General features: G+C 43.2%; 1 protein-coding gene across 2 annotated transcripts in view; it reads right to left on the reverse strand.

The window, feature by feature from the left end:
* KCNIP4 (potassium voltage-gated channel interacting protein 4) overlaps positions 1 to 19,724 on the reverse strand; it is a 1,108,185-nt gene extending 1,088,461 nt beyond the window's left edge. For both annotated transcript variants that reach the window (XM_032397241.1, XM_032397227.1), the window contains exon 1: positions 19,518 to 19,724. In XM_032397241.1, coding sequence (XP_032253132.1) covers positions 19,518 to 19,578 — 61 coding nt within the window. In that variant the 5' untranslated portion in view covers positions 19,579 to 19,724. The remainder of the gene's footprint in view (positions 1 to 19,517) is intronic.
* Positions 19,725 to 20,381: the final 657 nt, after the last annotated feature.

Raw genomic sequence — 20,381 nt, forward strand, 5'->3', positions numbered from 1 at the left:
ATCCAGCTATAAAAACTATCTTTAATAGAGTCCAAGTGACAGCTGGATGAATGCTTTCCAGAAACCTTAAGACTGATTTAAATCACAAAATACTCTGTAGTCAAAGAACAAGCCATTTCCACCCAATGGTAAAGGAACATATAAATTAGGAAAAGAAGGATTTGGGGGAAAAAAAAAAAATCAGTATTTCAGAAGCTAGATAGTGTTTTCTAGTTCCGGTCATTCATAAACCCAGAATTGATGAGAGTTTGAAGTGTATAACTCTTATAGAAATAGTAACTGTTTGGGATAATCTCCCCAATTAAGTTAAAAGTTATAAATCTATACTATTCTGCTCAAATCCTTATCCCCATCCTCTTCTGAGAAAATGACATTGGTTCACAGAACATGATCATGGTGAGCATGACATCTCCCCTAAAACCTAACCTGTTCTCTGCTGCCTCATAAAAGAGGCTCACAGCTTCTTCCCAATTCCATCCATACATCTGCCTGCTTATTCATTTAGTCAATAAATATTTGGGCACTGAGAATACAGATATAAACAACAAACCACCCCTGGACCAGGACAACTCCGTCTCTTAGGGAAAACCCACATAGCAGTAAAATATTGCACACAAAATATTCAGGACTTCAGAAGAGTGAACTGTATCACTGCAGCTAGACCTTCCAGACATAATATTAAGTGAAAAAAATCTTAAGAGACACCATTTGTATAAATTTTAAAACATACACATTGCTATGATCTGAAGTCTGTATCCCCCAAAATTCACATATTGAAATCCTAACCCCCAAAGGTGACGGTACTAGAAAGTGGGGCCTTGGAGAGGTGGTGAGGTCATGGTATGAACGCTCTTATAGGAGAGACCCCAGAGAGCTCTCTAGCCCCTTCCACCAAGGGAGCATACAACAAGAGTCCATGACCCAGGTTAGGGGCCCTCACCTAACCATGCCCTCATTCTGATCTTGGACTTCCAGCCTCCGGGAGTGTGAGCAATAAATTCCTGTTGTTTACGGGTGACCCAGCCTGAATGGACTATGAGCATGCATAAAGCCTATCACATACCGGTCACACGTACCTACATGTACAGACCAAAGGATGTTAAAATGAATTGAAAGGATACACGCCAAATTCGTGGTGGTGGTTGTTCACAGCAGGGGAGAGGAGATAAGAAAGGGAACATGGAAGGTGGCAAAAGTGAGGACAACTGTATTGTTAACATTTTATTGCTTTTATGGAAAGAAGGCTGGAAGCAAATAGTTAGTAAAATGCTTAACTATCAACTTTGGGTAGGAAATCCTCAGGGGATTATTATTTATAGTCTTCCGTAGTTTCAGAAGTGGGTGAAATTTAAATAGACAATTGCATTGCAGTACGGTAAGTGTCTTATATGGAATAAACCAGGTACAACGGTGATATAACAGAGAAAGGCTTCTCTCTATTGTGTTTTCGGACCATAGGTCTGCACTGCCCTGTCAAGGTCTGTGCCTAAAACGTGCACAAATGTCTCCTGCTGGACAAAATGAATCTGCCGGTACTTATCCCCTCCAGCAGCTGCCCTACCCCCGCCCCCTTTTCCTTCACAACTCAACTTCTTACTAGAGCTGCTTACACCTGCTTCTCTTCATTCCCTCACTCACACCTCAACCCTTTGCCATCTGGCTTCAGCCCCGCTAAATTGCTCCCACCTCCTGATTGCCAAATCATTTCAGTTCCCATCTTACTTAACCATGCAAAGCACTTAAAATAATTGACCCACTACTGGAAGAGTCTCCTTCCCTTGGCATCTGCAGTACTACTCTTGGCGGTCATTCCTTCTGCCTTCCCATATGGGCCATCTCTGACCCCTTCGCTGGCATCTTCCCCCTGGAGCAGCCAACTTAGCATTACCGTGCCCACTAGGATTCCATTCTGAGCTCTGTTCTCTCCCCTGTTCTCATGGCTTTACCTGCAATGCCCTGGCTTCTAAATCTGTGTTCTAGCCTCTCCTGAGATCTAGATGCACGCCCCCAGTGGCCAGCTAGTTTTTCCCACCTTCTTCACCAGCACTTTACCTTCAGTAAGTCCCAAAGCAGCCATATCCTCAAGAATTCTCACTGGAGGGTATAGCTAGACACATGGACATTTTCTTAACCTCTACTTTTCCTGCCTTCATTGCAATGCTTAGTGACTTGTTGATTATAACTGCTCTATATCCCTTCAGCCTCACACCTCCTCTATACCTACCACACTGCTTTAATTCAGATCTCCCATTCCACATAGGCTGCACAGCTTTTCCAACTAGTCCCCTCGCCTTCTAAGGAACTACCTCCATTATTTCTTTCTAAAACACAAATAATAGCCATTCCCTTGCTCCACATCCTTCAATAGCTCCCCATTGCCTGCAGGTTTGAATTTAAACTCCTCAATCATAAATGCCAGCATCTCAAACAATCTACCACCATCTACCCTCCCAGCCTCGCTTGTGGCTACATCTCCCCACACTGTCGATATTCAGGCCACGTGGATTTTCTCACCATTCCCTGAAGGTGGCTTGAATTTTCACATAAATCTGAGCCCTGGCACACGCTCTTCCTATGACCTCAGAATCCTTTTCTCTGTCACTGGATTAAACTCCAGCACACTTCAAGACCTCACTGAGATGCCATTTTCCTTAAGGGTTCCTTAATTTCTCTAGGCAGGTACTTATTCCTGTGCCTTCGCTCCCACTGAACTTTGTGCGTGGCTCTCCCTTAGCATTGAAGTCACACTGGTCTGAGAATGATATACCCCTCTCTCCCAATGGACAGCAAGGAGGAGGTAGATCTTTGTGATGGTTTCTTCATCCAACACATATTTGAGAGCCTTATGATTGGAAGGCTCTGCTCAAGGCATGGGGAATACACAGTGAACAAAACAGACAACATCTACATTCCTGGGATCTAAATTCCAGAGCACTCAACTGCGAGCCATCAATTTAAGGCGAGATTCAGAGATGTTTGTTTAAATCATCAGTAAGGCCATCATGAATTCAGAACGTTACCACCTATTACCACGGTGGCTTTTGTGCATCATCTTAGCTCATCCCCTCAAATAGATCTCATCGTTCACTTCGTTGCAAGCACCGCAAGCACCAGGCAGACAAAAATGCACATACTATAAGTTCTTTAAATACTTAAGGCTCGGTCTTTTTCGATAAAACTATCCCTTCTCATGAAGGCCTGTAGGGACCTCTGCACAAGAGGGCAAGCAATCACACGTGACAGTCAGGTAGACAATGTCAACCCTAGTTCCCTGCGAACCAGCAGGCGTCAGACCCACACCGCATGGATTCATGAAATAGAACAACAGATGAGCTCTCTGTGGTTGAGGAAGAAAATGCCCATATGTTAGAGCTGGTAACCTGTATTGCATATCTTTCTAAATTTAACAGGTGCTAGCGCATGTGGGTCTCATGTAAGTATTTGAGTATTTGTACACAGAGATGGAGGCTTCTCTGGAACTGGTACCTTTATGATGAATGAAACAGAAACTCAGAATGCAGAACAAGGGTGCCAGACACCCATCAAGACAGAGACTGAACATTGTAAAAAAGTTCTCAATGGGGATGGGGACAGAGGCCACTCGCCTAGAGCATTGAGGAAAGATGCATAGCTAATAACAGCATGGCAAGGTAGCAGCACTTAACACTTGATATTTCTATAACTGAACACACAAATATAATGGAAGTTAACTTTTTTTAAAGATTTTATTTATTTGTCAGAGAGAACAAGAGAGAGAGAGAGAGAGAATGAGAGAGAGAGACAAGCAGGGGGAGCAGCAGAGGCAGTGGGAGAAGTAGGCTCCTCACTGAGCAGGGAGCCCAATGCAGGACTCGATCCCAGGACCCTGGGATCATGACCTGAGCCGAAGGCAGATGCTAAACCGCCTGAGCCACCCAGGGGCCCTGGAAGTTAGCTATTAATAAAACTATCACTGATAGTTCCTCACCACTCTTTGCTTAACTGCTTTGTCCTAGGCTCTAAAATCTAGTATATTAGACTTTTCTCTTTATACTAGTCAAGGATAAACAGAAGTGCCCTGCACAAGAGGTCACTGGGATCAAACCTTTTGAGTTTCATATTACTTTCTAGCATGTTTATTATCTAAGAAAGGAGTTAAGCTTTACTAATAATTAGTACACATGCTTCTAAACTACAGGTGTATAGCTTATGATTAAATCTATAAAAATGAAGGTACATGCTCAACATTTTTTTTTTACAGATGGGGGCACAAGGTAAAAACACTTTGGAGACTGCCAAGTTCTAGATGCCAAAAGGTTAGCAAGGAGGTCTAAGTAACAGACCAAAGTCAGGTTTTGGAGGTTAGGCAATGCAGAGAAGAAAGGTAAATGGGGAAAAAAAAAAAAAAAAGTAGATTAGAGGAGAAAATAATTCCAGATTCCACAGAAGTTGGCAATACAAAGCCATGATGAATGGTTTGCTGGTCATTGGGATAACAGCCCTATGCTTTTCGCTGAGTGGAAGAACCAAGATGTGATGTGGCTATTTGGTTAACTTGTTGCCCTGCTTAAAACTTCCAATTACTTTGCATTGCCATAGGACTAAGTTCAAATCCTTAATAAAAGCCTTAAACTCTCAACCATCTGGCCCTGTCTCCCTCTTCAGCATTATCTTCTGTCCTTTTTTTAATTTTCAGATTTTCTTCAGGTCTTGAAGTCTGTTCTCGACTCCTGCTTCTGTCTCTGAGTGTCAGGCAGATGTCAGCTTAATTTCTACTCTTTTAAGGAACTATTTTCTGACTCCTAAGACATATTCCATTTCCTTCCCATATGCTCCTGTAGCATCCTTTACTCATTGTTCTAATATTCTCAGCATGCTGCTAATGCATTGTTGAAGGTCTTCCTTCCTTGCTAGCCATCTGTGAGGACAGAGAAGGTATTTGTATCCCCCAAGCACCCAGAACAATGTTTGATTTCTAAGACATGCTAAATAACTGTGTTGATTGGAGTGAAGTTGAGTGAAATATGCCCTGAGATCCAGAGAGAAAGAATTTCTCTGAATTCCGCAAGTGCTTGCTTATTGCATTCCATGATGGCAGAGGTAGGAAGCTTACCTAATAGTTATAAAAATATTTGACCGTTTTATTTATAAATTTAAAGGCATTCCGTTATCCATTGGTCAACAAATATACAAGTGTCCCTATGGGTCCTGAAACTGTGCACAGTCTCCTTACTCTGGGTTGGCAGACACCAAGCAATTAATTAAAACTGCATTCATGAAGGAACAGTATGAAAAGGATTCATGACTTATTCTGGCAGGAAGGAGGATGGCTGGAGCTCACCGCTTGCAGTACTGCGATATATTCTCAGTTGGTTAGTCTCAGCAAGATTGCCTGTGCCCTGCAGGGTGGGTTGGAGATGTGGATGCAGGATCAAGCAATGGAGGAAGGGTGGGGGGAGGGGGGAAGGCAGCTACACAAGTAGAACGTTCTGAATCAAAATCATGTCTTTGGAGGCAATCATAAACGTGCTCCAACAAAGGCTCCCCTATGCACTGCACTTTCAAAGCCCCATCTTCCCCAGACCTTCACCTGGAGCTGGCTGGCCCACCTGAGTCACTTCCACCCAGCCCTTCCCTCAGGCTCAGGGAGGCCCTGCAGGTTACTTTCATTGACATTCAAACTCCTCAAGCACCAATGGTTCTTTTTCCCCAACCCACAAGGTGGGTTATCAAGGCTCCCTCTTCCATCTACCATCACTTGGACTGGGCACTGGCTTTGGATCTTTACCTTGGATGTAATCTAGAAATCCACAGGGAGATTTTTCAGGTCATCTGCCCTTTACCCTATTTACCACCCAACTGGATACGAGGCACACTCTCTGCTGAGCTGAGCCCAGCCCTCCCAGAACCACATGAGGTCAGCCCAGAGCGCCCTGCTCAGGCAAGAGAGAGAAAACAGTACAGGCTGTGTATTAATTAATACCGCCATGGTTAATATCTCCACTATCCTAATCACTAGCTGTAGGACTTTGGACAAGTTGCTTAACCTCTCTGAGCCTGAATTTACTTATCAACAAAAAGGGTATTTAAAACTATCCAGTATCTCTCTTACCAAGATATCCCTCCAGTATCCCCAAATAAGTGGAACTTTTGACCCTACACACATACACAGACACACAATTTCCTTCTTCTGTCTTCTGGATAATAACTTCCCAGCGGCATAAGAAAAGGCCTTTCCTCAGTTGCCAAAGTTTGAGTGTTGAGCCTGATTAAGAGCTGCTTTTCCTTGGTCTCCCACCTAACTTCATGCCCACAGTCAATCAGTTACAAAAACCATCCATAATGCCGCAGGAATCTGCCAAATTCATTTTCTCCACCACCACCATGCCCCCCTACAAAATTGGCCAACCCTGCTACAGTCTGGACAAATGCAATGTCTCCTCAACTGACCTTTCCACCTGAACACTCCCCCTTCCTTAATCTTTCCTGTAGAGCAAGATAAGACAAATCCTCCAAAGGTGTCACTTTTATTACGCCACCATCTTCCTGTGAAATCTTGAATTCTTGCTCACTGAATCAAATCCACATTTCTGAGACTCTCCCCAATCTCGTTTCTCAGCCTCGACACTTCTCGGGACAACCATCTCCTCCAGGCAAACTGTGGGCCCCACAGATCCCTTCCTGCCACCTACTAAATGGTCCCTTACAACCTCTCTAAGCCCCACTGGTCACTCAGTGCCCAGGGCACAGCCCAGCCCCTCCATAGTGTCCTCTCCAGCACGTCACGCCAGCGTGGCCTCCCTCCCTCCTGCATCAGAGAGCAAGATTATGCCTACCAGAGAGTAAGTGCCCCTTCTTCAGAACTCCCTCCCTCCAGAACCACCCATGTGCTCCCAATCTCACCACTCTCCTGACTTCCCATCCTTAGGATTAAAAGAACTTTTTCTCAAGTCAAAATAATCATGTAAATGACCTCAACCCACAGGCTCTAACTATTTGTCAGGCACTGCACTGAGCCCTTTACAGACATTAGTTCAGTTACTTCTCAGTACAATCTGTCAAAATGAGTCCTCTTCATTGATTTGCCATTCAACACACATTTCACTGAATTCTAACAGGGAAAATACTAAAAAATAAATATACACAAAATATAGGTACATATATATAAGTATCATAGTATATATAAATGATATTCTAGTACATAATTTTTTCTTTGAAGGATTATATAAAACCTATGAAAGTAAAATAAGGCAAGGGAATAGGGAGACACACGTGAGTTGTTAGAGCAGATGAAGTCATCAGAGAAGTATTATTTTAATGGTGATCTGAACAAGTGAGGAAGCAAGTCAGTGGGATATATGGGGCAAGAATATTCCAGGTACACGTAAAGAAACTAAGTTACAGAGAGGCCATGTGACTTCCTAAGGTTACACAGGATAAGACATAGTGCCTGAACCCTAGTTCTGATCCAGAGTCTTGTTCTGAGACCCCATTCTTCATGCCCCATTAATGCTCTGCAGCAGTTCACTCCATTCACTCGCTGTGGCTTTTTGAAATTCTTGTATTCCACATGAGTCGGCAAGCATGTGTCATGTCATGACCTCCATGACATCTTCCTCTCCAATTTCTTCTCCAACTATGACATGTTTCCTTGGTTTTATATCCATCGCTCACCTTTCTTCTTCATGGTACTAATCCTAGACTCTGCCCCTTATTCAGTGTCATGTGTTTAATTACCTTTGCTCTCTGCAGCTGGCTCCTGCATTTGAGTCCCCAGCTTAGTTTGCTGGCCAGCTTCTCGGGGGTAGGGCCATGCCTCATTCATCTCTCTATTCCTGATACCAGTCACAACACTAGATGCTCAATAAATGTGTGCTTCCCTGAAATCAATTAAACTTGAAATCCACAATCCAACTGCCTTTGGGACAGTTGACCTGGATTCTTTCCCAGTCGAAATCAATATTTCTAAAAATGAGCGTGTTATCATCCCTCCAAAACCTGAAAACCTGTTTTCCTCCTGTGTTCCTTGCTTCTCATCATGGCACCACGAGGTCCCCATTACCAATCTCCCCATCTTTCTCCTTCCCATTCCTCCCACCCTTCCCATTCCTACTGCCTTTACCCTTGTGCAAACGTTGTCTCTTGCCTAGACTAATGCAACCACCTCCTAATGACATCCTTATCGACGACGCATCCTACACAGCTATGTAAAATTAATGTTCCTCATTCTGTCACTCCTCACTAAATTCAACTGGCTCCCCACTGCCTGCAGAACCCAATCTCACTCTCATGTTCCAGGCCCAGATAGCCCAGTAACTACACCGTCTCCATTTTGAAGGAGGAAGGTCTCCTTAAAGAAGGCCTTAAATTTCAGAGTCCCAAAATGGATCTCACTTCCTTTCAACTAAACTTCCCCTATATTTCCCATCTTAGTAAATATATGCTGCCTATCAGTGACCCAACCCAGAAATCTAGATTTCCCAGGCTCCTCCTTCTCCCCCAACCCCAATTACCACCTGGCATCAATCCCTGCTGGTCTTGTCCTCTATTTCACATGCACCCTCTACTCTCCGCCATATCACTGATCTGGTGATCTGCCAATCACTGCAGTTATCTTCCCAACAGGCAAATGTGATCACACTGTGCTCTTGACTGGAATTTATCAGTGGTCCCCACTGCCTTCTTGTCCTGACGCTGGGTCCTTCTCCAGGCCCCATTTCACTGCTCCCTTCTACTCCCCGGCTTCACTGCAACACACAGAACTTCTCACTGTTCCTTGACTGTACCATATGTTCTCTTAGGACCAGCCACAGACTCACAGCTCTCCCCACCTCAAACATCCATCATCCCACCTGCAGCCTGGCCCGGGAGAACTCCTTCACATCCTCCAGTCCCATCCAGTCTAGGGAGCATCTTTTGACCCTATTCAGCCTGCATGAGTGATTCATGTCTATGTTGCCAAGGCACTCCATGCTGGACACTGTCATAGGACTTTCTATGTGCTAATCACCATCTTCCATGTCAAGCTCTTTAACTAGACTCAGGGCTCCCCATGGGATAGTTTCATCTGTATTTTAGTGCTTTGAACAACACTTGACAAATAATAGATGTTAACATGTTTCTAGAACTTAGAACAATGCTTGACAAATAATAGATGTCTAGTATATGTTTTACAGAAGAATAAGTTGGCTCACATTTGAAGAATCCTCTACTGACATGGGGAGTAGTAATATTATCTAGTCTATAGGTTAATGCTGTTTTTCTGTGTAATGTTTGTTTTGTATTTTATGTGACTCTGTGAAACCAGTTTCACTTAATAACAAATCATGTGGTTATGTAAGGTCCACTCTGTGCTCCTTCAGCTTATTATTTCATAGTAGACCAGGACTTGCCAATATCCTCCCTCAAGGACATACACTCGGGTCCTGTGAAGGTATTTAGCAAGTGTGTTTGAAAATAAGGTAAGCTAACATGCTCTACCTAATCAATACACAATCCAGATCAAGTAGAATTCTGGGATGGAGAAGGAAGACCGGATTTAAAAGCTTAATTCCTAGACCTTAAACAGCTAATACTACCTTCTTCTATTCGGAAATACTTACCAGCAGTGTCCCTCCTTACAATAGGTAACTGATAAACATGTTTTAAATGGATGACTGTTGAACAACATCCTCAAAACTATTTATAAAACCATCAAAACAAATTGCATTAAGTCCAAAGTTATAACTGTCACTGCTTGAGATCTGAAATTCTATTCTAATGATATTTATGAAAATCTCATGCTCAGGGATCCAAAGATAAATGTAACTGTTTTAAATTGCCATCTTTCTAACAAATTATGTCTATGGTTCAATCTTCCCAGTTCAGTGTTTGTAGATTTTGCACTGTCAGTATGTATCCTGTGAGCTGAACAATTTTGAAAGTTATTTTAATGACTAATTTTCATTTGAAATCTACATCCCCCACTCTGACTAGGAAGGCTTATAGGGTTCAGCTGCAAATCCGGTACTTAAATCACATCAGAAGTGCTGGTGTTTATTCCTAGCCTTGCAGTTTAGATGTTTTGCCTTTTTAAAAACTACCTTACAATGCCTCCAACAAAAATGGAGTTTATTCTACAAACACACAGCAGGATAAGTCCCTCACTCCCTTCCCTGCGTACGGCTGTATTCTATGGTCTTCGGCTTTCTTTTTCCATGTTTCTCAATGCCTGGTTCTGAATGCTCATTATTTTATACTTGTCCCCCCAAGGTTTCCCTCCCCACCACCTTCAAATTAATATAATGCACCTGTCTTTCAGAGCCTGCACCAACCCTCTGATCACAGCTTCAGCAGGAAACATGGATGAAACCGGACCTTGAAAGGAGAGGGAATTGAGAACAGATTGTGATAATACTGTGCATCTCAGTAGGAAGAGACTTGGCTTCCAATGAAAGGGAGTTTGGGGAAATAGCACGGAAAGCGTGATTTAAGAATTCTTGGGGAAAATGCGAGAGAAAGGTTTGGCAGAATCAGATTTTCACAAATGCTCACAATATTAACTCAGGTATAATATTCTTATGGTCAATGGTTGACTGGACAAAATTAAATTTAAAAATTAGAGTGATAGTCTACTTAATTTTTAAAATTCTACACTAATTTAAAATGCCTCCGCCTTGACCAGACCATTATTTAAACCGGCAGTAAGAGAGCAGGGAATGTTCAATTACTTTATGATTATCTTTAAACAGAAGTTATTACTCATTCTGTACTCTCCAAGCTTCAAAATCATATTTGTTTTATGATTTAAAAAAGTGCACTTTTTCAGACTCCCAGCATAATAGCTCTTAAAAATCTTTAAAAGGGCTTAGATAACATCAGGTCTTTAAGTGGTCAACAGATAAACCCATATTACAGATGGAAAGATAGAAGACAGGAAGAAACTGGGCAAGAGAACAAATATAGGATCGTGAGCACAGTTCTTTTAATAGCTCTATTCTGTGAGACCCCAGAGAAAGAAAGGTCAAGTTCAATAGCACCGTTTGCTTTCACTGCATTCACTTGGAAGGGCATGTCATCTATGCCAAATAGACATAATCTCATTTTTCAGCATCCATCTCATTTCATCCTTGCCTCTGTTACGGCGATGAATATTTTAAAATACACATGTTTAGTAACCTTTCTCCCCTACTCAGCCACACACGTGGTACATACTCAGTAAATCTCTCTTGAATAAACAGTAACCTTCCTGAAGGCCAACTCCACATATCACTGATCCCAGCACCAAGGAGTTTCTTTGCAAATATTTGCTGAATTAAACTCATGTCATCATTACAGAATCCATTCCTATAATCTAGGAGTGGCTATGATTACCACCATTTTATGAATAGAGAAAGAGGAACAGTGACCTTCTACTCACTGGCTATTTCACATGTTCTTACCTTTCTAAGCTAAATTAAAATTTCTCTCAATTAAACCCCTCTCCAAATTAAACTTGCCCTCAGGACTGGATTTGCAGGGTCGTTTCTGAAATGCCTGTTCATTCTGTATTATTGTTTCATTTTTGTTTCAAATCCCCTGCAGAAACAAGAAGAAGATTGGAGAATCCCCTCCCGCAGGATGGAGATGGGCTAGAGTACAAGAGTTTATTTCCACCTTTACGTTTGACCATCATAGAAGATACTTCAATTCCTGCAACATTTCTCTGGAGCACATACCATATACAAAGCATGGATACACGGTTTGGGCAAGACCATTTCTTTTTTTTTTTAAGATTTTATTTATTTATTTGACAGAGAGAGACACAGTGAGAGGGGGAACACAAGCAGGGGGAGAGGGAGAAGCAGGCTTCCCGCAAAGCAGGGAGCCCAATGCGGGGCTCGATCCCAGGACCCCGGGACCATGACCCGAGCCGAAGGCAGGTGCTTAAAGACTGAGCCACCCAGGCGCCCCAAGACCATTTTTTTTTTTTTTTGTAAGTAGTTTCTCATGCTAGTCTAATGGAAATTCATTAAATTACAAAAAGGTACAACCCAAAATAAAGCTGCTAGCAGAACAGCCATCCTGAGATGTAGATCTGTTTAATAGTTACATGTGCTCTTTTCACCCAATTTTATTATGAAACTCACAAAGGCATTTGGGAGTCATGTGTCCTCTTATTAAAAATTAATAATCAGGGGCGCCTGGGTGGCTCAGTTGGTTAAGCGACTGCCTTTGGCTCAGGTCATGATCCTGGAGTCCTGGGATCGAGTCCCGCGTCGGGCTCCCTGCTCAGCAGGGAGTCTGCTTCTCCCTCTGACCCTCTTCCCTCTCGTGCTCTCATTCTCTCTCACTCGAATAAATAAATAAAATCTTTAAAAAAAAAAAATTAATAATCATCATACTGGGGGACAGCCCTGGGGACACCTCAGCATCTGTAACACAAGGCGCAGACCATATTACAACGAAGAAGTGAGAGAGAGTGCATCATCATATAGACTGGGGTGGTTACTGTATCCAAGCTGATTCTGATTGCCATTTGGGTTGCAGATACTGTCACTTCGTAAATAAGCTGCTTCACTCAAAAGAGTCTTCAAAATATTAAGGAGTGTTGACGTCTAGAGATGAAAGTCTGTTTTTCCTCCAAAACCTTTTTAAAGACCGATAAAAAAAAATGCCAGTTCTAATTCCCTAAAGACTTTTTATTCACTGCTCATGAGCAGATTCTGCCTAAGTTACATGAAGGGACCTTTCCCTAAGCCAATCCAAACTCCAGCTAACTGAAAAGTTACAGACTGCTGTCATAAAATGGGTGGATTGCTTGTTTTTACCTAAATAAGTAATCAGGGTGGAATACGTAGGGGAGAAAGTTTCTAAAAGGTCAATTATATATCCAAAGGGTATTTAAATATATCCGAAAGGGCATTTCCAATGGGAGAGCCATTCAACCACACCAGCTGTGTTTGTTCAGAAGGAAAAATATCAGCCCATAATACGGGCATCGAGGCCAAGTGCTCAATAGGGCAAATTCTATATTTGCATCTCTGTTCGAATTATTCCTTAGGTTGTCCGAGTGTGTGGAGAACTTTTGTGTTTCAACACTGCGAGCCTCTCCTTTTTCGGAGTTCCTAATCCATGTGCACATGTACACATCTAGAGCGGCCTATGACACACTCACTGAGCAGTGAGAGGGATACAGCCACAGAGGTGAGAGGAAAAGAGCTGAACCCCATCTTCTTCTTAGCACAAGCTGTCACAAGATCCAGCCCCCTCCCACCTCCCTCCCAATGCAGCCTGATGCTCTCTGTGAATTCTGATATGAAAGAAATGGATATGTACACAATGAGTGATGTTTCCGGTTTCTTTTTTCCATTCCTTTCCACAGTCACTGCTATAATTATAGAAAAGATTTACCATCTGATAAGGATAATGACGAAGAGGCTAATAATGATGGTAGATGGTGGTATAGCCATTCAGGCTCTGGGCCACTCTCTGTAACATGAAATTCAGACTATAGACAATCACAATCCTGATTCAGAGGGAATACTTAACTAATCTTTCCACTCTTATCTGTAGGGGAATCAAAAGAGGTCATAGTCACTCACTGGGGGCCCCTCAGACTACAGATCCCAGAGGTGTTGGGTCTGGAAGGTATTAAGGATGAAGGAGAGTCGTAGCAACAGCATCCAAAGACAACCCTGACTACTGCTCTAAATACATAGAAAACACCGGGTACTTATTAAACCCTTCTTCGGAAACAATATAAACTCTTGTGGCAATGCATTACGGATGCAAGAGCACGTACAGCGGAGATGCACTATTTTGATGTTGTATCACTATCCATATAGACCTGGCCCACTGAATGGAAAACACAGGGACCCAAAAAGGAACGTCACTTCCAGTAGATGGCTTAACAAGCAGTCGAATGTGAATTATAATTTGGGGTCTTTAATGGATCTACCACTGGACAACACAGTTTAAATTCAATGAACTATGCCTTCAGCAGGTTTTCTTTTGTGAATCATTGTGCCAGTACTTACTAGGGGTATGAAAATGGGTAATTCGTGTATGATCCTCACCATCAAGGAGTTACCATTTAACAGCTGCAAACAAGACAAACATGCATAGCTTATTCTGTCTTGTCATTCAGAGATAGGCAAAATAAAAGAAAAATGACCTAAGAAAATTCAAAGCAGAATTTTTTGGGGAAGAGGCAGGGAGAAATCAGTGAGACTGCACAAGAAAGACACTGCATTTGCAATGAGTCTTGAAGGAGGCATTCCATGTGAAACCATTAACAATGTTCAGTGGACAATGTGGGGGCAGAAAGTTCATTCTAAGCAGTAGGTACACCTTGAGATGTGTCCGATTTAGCAGGTCAAAGTGCAGACCTATAAGTCATGGAAGATAATGTTGGGATGGAAGACTGTCAACACACTGTGGGAGGCCTGACTATCAAGCTAAGGAAACAGCATTTTTAGTTCTATAAGTAATGGGAAGGCATTAAAAGATTTTGCACAGGTGAACGATCGGACTCAAATCAGTTTTTAGTGAATTTGATTGGTTTTGAGTGGGGAGGCACTTAGCACAGACAGGAGGCAACCATCGTGGTATGGGAAATGACAAGAACATGACCTTGGGTGTACGATGAGAACATGAAGCCAGGATAGAATCAATAAGGCTTGGGGACTGATTCCACAGGGACGGAGAGGCAATGATTAAGGTGGGAAGTATCACAGACGAGTAAACACTTCTGTGGGGTTTTTTTAACTGTAGTTCTCAAAAAACAATGCTACCATTAGCAAAATTTGGAAAATAAATAGTTCTTTGAAGAGAGGACAGGTCTTTTCTAACATACTGACTTCAAAGTGCTAGTAAAAATTGCTGAGATGTCTGCTCAGCAGCACGTGGACATGGACTGGAAAGGGATCAGGCCAGAGCTATAGAGTAAGGAGACTTCTGGATCAAAGATGCACCAAGACCACAGTCTGATTCAAGAGCGAATGTAGATGGAGAAGACAATTAAGACAGAAGTGTGTGAAAAGTTGTACAAAAAGGACAAAGAAAGAAATAAGGATCAGAAAAAAGAGATCTGAGAGAATTAGAAGTAAAATAACACAGTCACAGAATCTGAGGGAGACTTCATTCAACAAATCATCTGTTGTTGAGCAGATGTACCACGTGAGGGTGTGTGTGAGATGCTGGGGATACGGGGGGGGACAGAACATAATGGCTCTGCTCCCATGAGTTCATAATTTTCTAGGGAGTGTTAATAAACAACACGAAGCATCACAGTGAGCTTGGGATGATGTAAATTAAGAAAAGACCATTAGGACCTTTAACCAAATAAACAGTCTTAAAAAATAAAGAGGTGATTCAATGCCCAAGGATGAATAAATTTATAATGACAGGTGTACTTATAGAAACTTAAACCACTTTTAAGAATGGCAAGGGCCCATGAAAGAAAATATACACTCATCCTCCCATCCTTCTTCCCTCCCCACCCCCGTTCTGTCTCTCTCACATACACACACTTTAATCTGCTTGAAATAAGAAGGGAGGCTATTAAGTAAACAAGCATACTCTGCTATGAAATCTTGAAAAGCAATATTATCCACATGTTCTAGAAAACCCATGAGGACAAGGAAAACAAAAGGACAAAAAAAAAAAAAAAATAAGGACCATATACTTTATCTTCAAAAGATTCAACCACTATTTGGTCTACGATTCTGCAGAAATCTTGCACATACATTTTATATTACATGGCTTATTAATTTCCAAACCATCCACAGCTTTATTTTATGAAACTCTGCATAAGCATTGGCCAGAAAAAAAAAAAAAAGTGCAGCAAAAGGAGGGGAGGGGTTGTTGAATTTTAACACTTGGTCATATCATTTTCTTAGTACCTTCTTACATTTAACAATATGAAGAAAACAGAATAATGCCCATGTGATAAAAAGCTTTTCCTGGGTTACTCAGAATACACAATCTTTTCACTATTACCCGTATGGAATCACTAATTTGGGTTTGGCTTATCCTTAATAACACAAAACTTCAGCCGGAGCCATCATACATCTATCAACAATACAAAATCGCAGAGATTTTTCACTCCAGTATTGCTGGTTTGCAAACTCCGGACCTTCCCGGGGTGAAATCTGAAACTGACCCCCATACAGAGAGGACAAGGAGACCAAAGAAAGGGGCAGACCACTCCAGACTGGTAAGTGGCAGATGCAATAAGCAAGGGAACTTATATAGGAGGCTTGTCCTGGGAGCTGGAGTCAAGTAGATTTCCACCCCCTCCCGCCAGAAACTTACAAGTTCATATAGAGGCCTTATGCCAGGGCTCAGTCACGTACACCATCCAGATAGCCTCAGCAACACCTTTCTCTCTCAAGGCTATGTCCTTGAAAACAGTTCCTGCTATGGTGAGCAGAACATACATTCCAAGGGCAAGGGAGCAAGTGAGGAGCCTCCAATTGCCCTGGTCTGGCTGCTGGACCCGACAGTAGTCACGTCCTCTGGATGACCTCTTCTAACAGTGATTAAAACATCCATGCATTTCCCTCCCCACTTTTAGCTGTAGACTACATCACATAACATATGCCATCCTTAAGTTAGATGGCACAAATTGAGGACACTGATGAATAATCTTACAGGGTTTTTTTTTTTTTTTTTTTTTCATTTTTAACTCCGACCTTATTTCTGATTCTCTTTCAAATATACTGCTGAATTATCATCTCCCTCTGTCTCTCCACTGGTAGCAGGATTATGTTTGATTTCATAGCCAGGGAGCAAAATAATAGGAATAGATGATTTCGTGAAAAATATATTCTGGGCAGGCTTTTGATTTAATGTGGAAGCTCTGACAGGGAGGCTAAAAGTGAGCACCACAATTTGTAAGAAACCTTTTCTATTTGTACTTATTTACAAGGTGTCCGTTTTCTGTACTCTAGCATTAACACTGTTTCAACTACAGTGACTTAGAAGTGATGTTCATCAGTTAGCATACTAAATACATTACCCGCTGAAAGAGATCAGGGAAAACTTTTTTAGCTATATTATAAAGTTTCAGTAACCCAATTCAACCCTGCTCCCATCTTTCCTACATTTCCCTCCTATTTTTCCTTTCGTGTGGTTTTCTCCTTCGTCTCTCAGCAAACCACTTTTCATAGCATTCTGGCTCTAAAATCAGGTCATAAAATATACACGCAAGTGCACACACACACATACTTTTCTCTAATTCCTGATTTCCCTCTCATCTTCATTCATTCTTCTCAGTCCAATCCTCCAGTTAAATTTTGTTTCAAAAAAAAAAAAATTCTGATTAAATCATTTTATAAACCTCCACCCAAGAGGCATATATATTCAAGGGAAAACCATCATGGTCATATTGGAAGTTATGTAAATGTCTCACTTGTTTGAAAGAAAACATGAAATCAGGAGCTATTGTTTTAAAAACAAGAACTGAAGGTAGAGTTCAAACCTTTAAAAATGACAATCCTTCCTTATCCCAAGATTAATGAAGACCACCCTATATCTGAGCACAAATAACCAAAGTACTTAAGCATATATTTGGTGGAAATAATATAGACTATGTATTCAGGGGATCATTCTCAAATAATATTAACCTTGAAACAGTAACAAGAACAAAAAGATGCTCTAAGCTCTTTTTTCTTTATTCTTCTCATATGACAATTAACTCTAAAAACATGCAAACACAATTCAAGAAACAGGTGTCAAATCAATTGAAACCAGAAAACTCTTCACTTTTGGTCTCACCTTAACCAAGATATAAATCGACATCTTTCTATTCTCCAAAGGAACAATGAACACATGCTGATTTTAAAAGTGGTACTAAAAGTGTTTTTTTAAATGTATCATATTCCCCAGATGTGATTTCATCTTTGTTTCCATTTTATCTAACAAATAGAGATTATGGCCACCTGTGGCACTGTGAATAGGCTGGACAGGCTGATTCAATCCCCATCTGGCCAATTAAAGACTAGGCCCAGCCAAAAAGCTGTTATCAGTGAGTAGTGGAACAATGAAAGCCACCCCTTCCCCCAGACTTTCTTACTGATCTATCTTCAAGTTCCCACCACTGTCTCGTGCATGAGTGCAGTTCCTAAAAGGACAGCTAGCTCTCTACCCTATTCTTAGCCAAAGATACAGCAAAGACAGAGACCCTATAAACTTAACGATTTACTTAGCCCTCTACACTTAAAATGCCATTCTGGAAAAAATCCAATTTCTTAACGATTTTCAGTATTCCTCATAAAATATATCCTAGACATACTTGGTTCATAACGAGTGAACTATTGCCGTAAGTGAAACCAGAACTAAACATCAGTACAGGTCAAAATTGGGACTTTAGAGGTAATGGTCATATTCTTTTTTTTTCCAGCCTGTAAAAGGCCAAGACTTTTCTCTTTAAAATGTCACGGTCAAATAAGACTAGTGTCCTCCCAGTTACAATGACCTTAACTACTAGAGGGAAGACAAGAAAGGGAAAAATGTCCATATCTCAATGTCCAAATTAGTGTTAGACTCAAGTTGTCCAAAGTGACTCCATTTCCCTGGATATAAACAGGTAGAATATGGAAATACCTCTTTCCCAGCAACTCAAGTCCAAGTGTATCATCCTATAAATCCAAACTATGCTAGAGCCATATTTACGACCCCTCATCTTATATAACCAGGGAAATGTCCAGCTCTTGATTAGCCTCATATGTCCTGCAACCCCCTTCATTATGTTTATGGCTCCTCTAAAGATCTTACACATGGGAGCCACCTAAAAACAAACCTATTCAACCGAAGGTGCTGGGGGGGGAGGGGTGAGGAGGAGGTGGGGCGTGATGTCTCATCCCCTGTTTCACTATGGATCCCACTAAACTCATCAGAACATGTCCTTCCCTTGCTTTCGCAGAATACAGGATACTCTGAAAGCCAAACACCTTGTACAAGAGGGCCAGGTACCTTTCCAAGGTTGTACTGTATATAAATTATTTCCAAGTGTCACTGAAGACCATTTTCTCTGAACACACTAAACTGAAGCTGGCAATAAAACAAGACGCACGCTCCTGCTGAAGAATCTGACCCGAGAAACATTCCCGCCTGTATGTTACCAGGGAACCAAAATAGAGTTTTAATGAAGAAATGTTTGGGAGCATAATGAAAAAGTGGAGGGAGAGGTTCAATACTATTTCAGTTCTTTTATCCCCAGGTGTTAGGCGAAGGAAGTGTGTGGTCTGCAGTCATCTGGCAGATGCATAAACAACATGGGAAATTTTCAGAGAAGGCAAAAGTAGGCACAGGATCGGATCGCAGGGGACCCCGCCACCAGCGAGTTTCACACACACTTCAAACAGCTCTTCTTCCCGACCTGGACCTTGCGTGCACCCCCCCCTTGGCACCCCCATTCCTGCCGCTCCCACCTCCCCTTCCAGTCCCGCCTGGGTGGCCGTCTCTCATGCAGCAAAGGCAACAAGCGTCCCCAGCCGAGGAAAGGGTCCCCGTCTCAGCTCGCGAAGGAAGGAGGGGGAAGAGGGGCGCCCGCTCGCATGCTTAATGCATCCTACCGCCTGTGGAGCTCGCCTCCTCCAGCTGAGCCGAGATGCTTTCCACCCTCCTCACATTCATCTTCGGGGACGCAGGGTGCAGGAGCGAGACTCGAGAGTCGGCGGCCCAGAGGCGTGTGTTGACGGGTCTGGCACCGGAGCTCACTCGCCGCTCGGCCCGGGGCGTCCGCGGCGCTGGGAGCGCGAGGCGGCGGCGGCGGCGGCGGCGGCGGGCAGGGCGCGCAGAGCGGGCTGCAGGTGCGGCGGAGGCCGGCGGGGGGCGCCGGGGGCGCTGCGCGGCACTGGGCGGCGGGGGCGCGCGGGCGGCCTGGAAGCGGGCGCCGTGCACTGCACGCCCGAGAGCGCCGCGCCCCCTCCTCTCGCGCGTTCTGGCGCCGCCCCTGCCACCTGCTGCCAAGTCACCACCGCCCGGGGGGCTGGCGCGGTGGCTCCTGCGACCGAGCAGCCAGACCTGAAAGCGACCAGAGGGGACGACGGGTTATGAGCGGCTCCTCGGGGACCCCTTCTTGCTGTGCGGCGCCCGGCCGGGAAAGCGCAGGTGGATTCCGCAGGGTCTCAACTCGGACAGCTAGACTGGAGATGGTGCACAAAGTTGGGCCGAGTCCGAAGGACACCAGCAGGGAAGCGCAAGGAGATGCCCTTCTCCGGAACCGGGCAGAGAGCCAGGAACTTCTAGAACTCCGAGACAGGAAACTTTCCCAGCTGAAGCTAGAACCAGTCATGCGACTTGGCTACGTGTTGAGCAACGCTGGCTCTGCACACCAAGGTGTGCGGGGACAAGGCCTAGATGAAGAACGCAACCTTGGATGGGGGGGTTGGGGATGCCGGAGATTGGGACGCGTTTCGGACAAGCGTCCATAGGAA

This window comes from Phoca vitulina, unplaced genomic scaffold (assembly GCF_004348235.1).
Source record: "Phoca vitulina isolate PV1807 unplaced genomic scaffold, GSC_HSeal_1.0 scaffold3, whole genome shotgun sequence".
Classification (NCBI taxonomy): domain Eukaryota; kingdom Metazoa; phylum Chordata; class Mammalia; order Carnivora; family Phocidae; genus Phoca; species Phoca vitulina.